At 34.4% G+C, this 7,333-nt stretch overlaps 1 protein-coding gene across 1 annotated transcript; it reads right to left on the bottom strand.

The window, feature by feature from the left end:
* Positions 1–238: 238 nt before the first annotated feature.
* On the bottom strand, positions 239–5,498 carry LOC137391418 (uncharacterized). Its single transcript, XM_068077888.1, has 4 exons — positions 5,475–5,498; positions 2,020–2,236; positions 1,714–1,864; positions 239–1,213 (listed from the first exon to the last, which is right to left on the bottom strand). The coding sequence occupies exons 1-4, from the start codon at positions 5,496–5,498 to the stop codon at positions 862–864; spliced, it is 744 nt and encodes a 247-aa protein (XP_067933989.1). The 3' UTR covers positions 239–861.
* Between the last annotated feature and the right edge of the window lie 1,835 nt (positions 5,499–7,333).

Genomic DNA, 7,333 nt, shown 5'->3' on the forward strand with positions numbered 1-7,333 from the left:
TAATTGATGCGTTAGGAGCGATTGATGATCTAAATGACTGCTATAATTGCTACTGACGCTTGTTGCATTCATCTTGAGGGTAGCTCATCAAAGCCTGAAACTGTATCACGATTGACAACAGTTAAAATGAACAAGATAAAATAATGCTCTAACAGATGGGCTGCCGTTTCTAAACAACCTGAACATTCACATCTAAAGAAGTCATCAACTGTTACATTATTAGAGGTAAGATAAATTTTATTATTATTATTTGATGGTGTAGCTGCTGTATATACTAAATTAAAAAAACTTCTAGGAAGTTTGTAAACACCAACATTTTTCACTATGAACCTAAGGGTGGAAGGTATGTTAAATACAATTAATCTCTGTGATTAAAAAAAAACATTGCTTTTTAATCAGTCAGCCACATAACAGAAAAGTGACTAGAAATAAATTTTCGTTTCTACTTTAGTCAAACTAAAGTTTGATAGTGGAAAAACATTCTCTATATAATAAGGAACTTATTTATAAACTTTTGCCCCAAAGTTTCTATGCACGTTTTCGAGTTATTACCAAAATTGTTCTCGCAAAAATTTGGCCAATTCGCAATAATTGTCCCTATTGTGCCAAAAAGAAATATTTTGAGAAAGGCTGTTACTATCTTTATAATATATGTGCATAACAATCAAGTTATGTTTAAAATTATATCATGCAAACATGTACTGTTGATTTACCTCTTTTGTAGCAAAAGTAGAATTGTTTCTTGTCTGCAAGTAATACAAGACGGACAACTCCGAATTCTATATTTAAATAATAAATGTTGACTAAAATTGGATGAAGATTTGACAAAAAATTAGAAAAATAGCCCAATTACAGATTTACTTAATCATCAAAATTATCAAAGTCCTCAAAGTCACTGGAAACATGCTGTGCATTGTCCAAACATTTTTCCTTTGTTGAATCTTCTATGACATTTCTTATTTGTAGACCACTATAATACAGTTCTCTGTTTACATTAGATGCTGAAGACGGTATCGAATGGCTAAAATTACAGTCTACAGAGTCTTCACTAGTTGTTGATGATCTGGCGAGTCGAAAACTGTCATCTGCCACAATATCAGACAGTGAAGCAGTTTCAGCATAGACAATTTCAGATCGAGTTCGGTTTGCAGGCTTGTAAAAGACCAATCTGTCAAACTGCTTACGAAGTCGATACTTTAGCTTAGCTGATGTCCTGTAGCATAAAACAATAAAATCTAAATTTTGTGCTGCATGAGGCACACAGCACAGAACACTTGCTTATTGCTACATAAAATTACAATTTGCACACCGAATGAATACATCTTCTACCTAATTTGTAAGTCAATCTCAAATGAAACAGCTACTAAACACCTATAGGTAAGTGTTCCAAAATCACATGTAACTAGGACAAACGCAACTTGGTTTTTGGCTGGTTACAATGACACCTAAATGTAGGCTCCTCACATTAAAGGTAAAGGAAGTATTTATATCCCGCCTTATGTACCAAAGCTGGTAGTTCAAAGTGGCTATAGTACAATGAAGTGTCACTATCACAGCACACAGGACATCCAGTATTTTACACCAAGTATTTAACATAACAATAAAAAATACATACATTTAAGAATGCTAAAAACAGAAGTGACAAAATTCATTTAGTAACGAGCACGCCAAAAGCAGTTTTTTTTAATCACAGATTAATTGTATTTAAAATACCTTCCACCCTTAGGTTCATAGTGAAGAAAGTTGGTGTATGTTTGATAACAAGACTTATGATATCGAACCTCGGAGGCTACAGGATCCATGTCTCTTACATACATCAAGATTCTATGATCATTTCTTATTTCAGCTGCTTTCTTCAGCAGCCCTGCAATCCAGTTAAATAATAAAGTATGGAAAAAGATAATTGACAATAATTAATTAAAATGTTAAGGCTGTAAAACATTAACTAATGGAGATTTGAGCTACTATTAATTTCAAGGAATTAGTACAAAAAATATAACTATATTAATATAGGCCTACCCGCTGTAAGAGTTTGGGTCTGTGATAATGCTTCCGATTTCCTTTTGTGAGTACACTTAGATTTTATGAACTTTCCCAACCTTTGACATATAATGCAAGTAGGATCAAGAACAGAGGTTCGTCGACGTGCCCTCACAGTTGAGCTAGAGCGTAAAAGCTTGGCAGTTGGTTCACTTTCAGAGTTTTTAGTTTTCTCCTCATCAGAAGATGGGACGCTCTGGTAAACATAAGTATACTCATAAAAAAGTGCTTTGTTGGGTACAGGCCTAGTACATGAATATGTAAAGATAATTAGCAGCAGCAGCCCATGTAACCTTCAGTCTCTACATGCCAGTTATTCACATGCTGCTACTTACAATAACAAATTGTATTTGTCTAATTTACAAATTTGCTAGATTTTTTATAATAAGTTTTTTAATTAAGTATATACAGCAGCTACATCATCAAATAATAATAATAATAAAATTTATCTTACCTCTAATAATGTAACAGTTGATGACTTCTTTAGATGTGAATGTTCAGGTTGTTTAGAAACAGCAGCCCATCTGTTAGAGCATTATTTTAACTGTTGTCAATCGTGATACAGTTTCAGGCTTTGATGAGCTACCCTCAAGATGAATGCAACAAGCGTCAGTAGCAATTATAGCAGTCATTTAGATCATCAATCAATCCTAATGCATCAATCACGACTTTCGCGAACTTCATCGGTTTGCCTATTCCGGAAATTGATCCTCATTGGTCAATGTTCATAACAAACCGTATCACGTTTCAATGGATTCTATATAAAGATGATTGCGCTGGCTACGCTAATAAAATGTCAATGTCTTGAATCAAATAATTATTTAATGTGCAACAGATTTTGGGGCAAATTATAAGAAATAGAATCTACAAACTTCCTTACATAACTCTATAGTTACAAAACTTAGTTTAAATTAAGTAGAAACGAAATTTTATTTCTAGTCACTTTTCTGCTATGTGGCTGACTGACTATTATAGTCTAGGAGCAGGAGTAACTCAATTGTGAGTTGTTATTACTTTTCTCAACTTATGCAATATGATGCGTGTAAAAGATTCTTCAATATTTATATATTGTCTGTTTGAACGTTGCACTCTGTAACCTCGTTACTTATATACTTTCATGCTTAAATTACGTCTCATCAAATGGCGGAGGCGTAATAAACAAGCCGATCACTGTTGCCACAGTGATCGGCAACTTTACTTTTTTCTCAGGTAAACACCCTTCAGGATTCAGTGAATTTCCAGGAGGATTTAAACATATTAGACCAGTGGGCCTATAACTGGAAAATGAATTTTAACACTGATAAATGCCAAATCGTTCGTTTTGCAAGGCAGAGTAGCGGAAACCCAGATGTGGTGTATTACCTAAGTGGCAGACCTTTATCTTTAGTAGACAGTTTTAAATACCTCGGAGTTTTTATATCAAATGATTTTAATTGGGATTTACATATAGACTCAATCATATCTAAGGCAAGTCAGCGATTGGGAATGATGAAACATGTTTTGTTTAATGCGCCGATGAGGGTTAGAAGGGTTGCATATCTCACTCTGTGTAGACCAATATTGGAATATGCGAGTGAAGTATGGGACCCTCATTTGATGCGACAGGTAGCATCATTGGAAGCAGTTCAAAGAAAGGCGGTTAGGTTTATATCTGGTTTGAAAGGTAGGCAGAGTGTTACAGAGGCAAGAATTTTGGTAGATCTGGAACTTTTAGAACTAAGACGCAAACATGCAAGAATGTCTCTCATGCTAAAGATTTTATCTGACGACTGCCATGAATCTCTTATCGAAAGTTTTAACCAAATACAAAATGTTCTTCACAGTCATGAAACAAGATTGGTTACGGGGGGTGCTCCTTCAGCTGTATGTGCAAACACCGGGTTTTATATGAATAGTTTTTTACCTAGAACATCGCGCAACTTGCGCGGCTTACCATAATTTTATGTTTTATTGACTATTTTTAAATAAAGTTCTCAACGGCCTTCTTTTGCCCGATTTCGGGATTTACAGGTTCTTAAAACACCTAGACCTAGACCTAGGCCACTGTGACAAGGAATTTCACAAACTGTGATTGGATAATTGAAATAAAACGTCATAGTCCGCCAGTTTGCTTAGTAATAGCGGCCAAAACTAGGACCATGTGTTGCGTGCCCGAGCCACTAACCTCAAGTGATTTAGTAGTTTTATCACCTCAACAGATAAAAACGGTAACTGAACGTGTTGACCATTATAAGTTCAACCATCTGGAATTATTTACAACTATTGCTAGGAAAGCAGAACTAATTATTTTCATGTTCAAACCGAAGACCTCGTTCGTTCACCACGATAGCCATTATTTCATTGTCGTTGAATATCAAGAACGATGTCCATATTAATATGATGATTCAATCACTATTGACTGATAATAAATTCTAAGTAACTAACAGATGTCATCACAGACCAGATTTTACATGTGATGTGGTTAAATATTCCATTGTATCCTGTTGTTTTGTTCGTGTGAATTTGATGATCCGGTCTCCTACTAATCATGCAGCTTGTCCCACAAATCTCGGCTGGAGTAAAGACGACGATGAGATTTCTGTGCAGTGGTTTCCTGATGGACACAGAGCTATTCCCAGGCAGTTTGTCCATTGGACTAGTTGCTCATGCAAAAATAGTAGATGTGAAAGCCGATGATGATGCAAAACTGCATCTTTAGCTTGCACAAGTGTCTGTGTAGACTGCAGCAATGAAATGGATGATGAGGTTGAAGATGGTAATCATATAGACAGTGATGATGAGCTTTAAGATTCTATTTAATAGTTTGATTAAATACTTTGCAATAATTATGCTTTCTAGAATCAATTGAGTGTTTTCGATGTATCATGATAAACAGACTGTGTACATGGGTAAACATGCTATATAATATAATAATCATACAATGTATCAAAATACACATACAAAGTCCTATGATATTTATTATTCTCCATAAAGTTAGTTGTCATCGAACATACTGCACCAATATTGTTTTTTCACACTACCCGTACAATAAATCTAAAAGTAAGCAAGAAATTTCGCATATAATTGTCAGTTAAATAAAAAAGAAATGACATGTACTAACGGAAAGTACTGAGAGAAGCATAATAAATACTTTATGCTTGTCATGAGTCGCCCAGCAATATAATAATTTAATTTAAAATATTAAACATTAAATTCGTTAGTTTGTCTGCGTCACAACCAGTGTACCCAATGAGGTATACAGCATAGCCGGTCAATCAGTAGTTGTACAGGTCCCATTGTGAAGAGTATGAAGAGCGTTCCTGGCAGACTAGTGGATACGATGATGATGAGAAATGTCTGTCATATTGAGTCCCTGGCGGCTGACTACAAAAAAAGAATCACATCCATTACATACAATGAGTACAAAATTGTCATAAAGACATATAAGAGCTTACGTTTATGGTGCAATATTTATCCATTATAACCTATCAGAAAGAACGATCTAGCAAATCTTGTAGGTATAAATTTAAAACTTGAAAATAGGAAGAGGTACAAGACTGATTTTGATGTGTAAGCAATGTGCATAGCCCTACATGAGAAGAATAGAAGTACACCCTTCAGCTCTCGCCACAACAATATTTAGTTAACTCATACATCGCACACTTTTGTAAGGTAATAATTGATATGTGAGCACTATAATAATAATACAATATAACTCGATAGATTAAAATACAACGAAATATGTATTAATATATAATATCGCACAAAATTTTGCCACACATAAATCATATAAAACAATTTAATGCAACGCAGTTCAATACAATACAACATAATACAGTTATTATAATACAATACACCAGAATATAATGTAATAACACAATAATACAGTATAAGTTCTGCATGACACTATATCAAAATTTAAAACTAACCAAAAACATCAGTTACATAATAATCATACAGTTGCATGAAGGTACTACACGTTGTCTTGAAATTGGCTTGACGTTTTAAAGAGCAATACAGTCTACAATTTTGTAAATAGGCGAGATAAGTCTTAATAATGATCAGCAGAGGCATGCTGTATAACAAATACTCCAATATTACTGGTTTATTCAAAAAATACACAAGAGGTATTTTACATGTATTTATGAAGCCCCATAATTTAAGTAGCTAACAATGTTATGTAGTGCTGCCGTCTTAGCCTAAAAAAATTAAACAAAGTGAATTAAGCCATTGAGTGTATAAAACACTGAGTGTCAATACATATGACAGAAAGTGGTTTATTGTATAGTTTATAACCAATATGTAAAATATGGACTGAGAAGTTTGACAATGATTCATTATAATCAACACTTATCACTCATTGATCCAGCTGACTGCAGTAAACACCGACAAACAATACTCTAGCAAGAAGCTGTTTTGTTTTGGAAAAGCATGATTAAGTGAAGGAAACGCAAGATTTTCAATGAAGCAATGCATTTAATCTTCAATTGATGAATCGTTTGATTATTTATCGAAGTATTAAATAAAACAGTTTGCTATCATCTCACCTTCGTTTGTTCAGGGGTTTGAGATTCTTTGCAACTTGAGAAGCTTTATGTTATTTCGACTCACTAACAATCTTCATCAAGCATTAAGTGTAGTATTTGCATACTCAAACACTGCGAGTTGCTCCGATGACTTTAATAGGGTTTCTACGAACCTATCTGACTGTTTGTAGATGGTGCTCTACATCTCATAAAAACTTTAGATTATCGGCTTTTTTCCGTTAGTAAGGCTTATTAGAATGTAGAGCTTGATTATGAGAAATTATGTAATCCATAATAACTAGCTGTGGTAATCAAATTAGATAGACTTTAAATTTTCACTGCTACCTACGCTGACGGCTGATTTAATCTTCAATGAATTAATGGCTATCGTGGTGAATGAACGAGGTCTTCGGTTTGATCAAAAAAATAATTAGTTTTTCTTACCTAGCAATAGTTGTAAATGATTTCAAATGTTTGGTCAGCGCGTTCGGTTACCGTTTTTATTTTTTGAGGTGATAGAACTGCTAAATCACTTGAGGTTAGTCGCTCGGGCCCCCAACACACGGTCCTAGTTTGGGCTGCCAGTACTGAGCAATCTGGCGGGTTATGACGTTTTGTTCCAATTATCCAATCACAGTCTGTGAAATTCCTTGTCACAGTGGCAACAGTGATCGGCTTGTTTATTACGCCTCCGCCAATTGATGAGATGTAATTTAAACATGAAAGTATATAAGTAACAAGATTACAGAATGCAACGTGCAAACAGGCATTATATAAATATTGAAGAA

This window comes from Watersipora subatra, chromosome 1 (assembly GCF_963576615.1).
Source record: "Watersipora subatra chromosome 1, tzWatSuba1.1, whole genome shotgun sequence".
Taxonomy (NCBI): Eukaryota; Metazoa; Bryozoa; class Gymnolaemata; order Cheilostomatida; family Watersiporidae; genus Watersipora; species Watersipora subatra.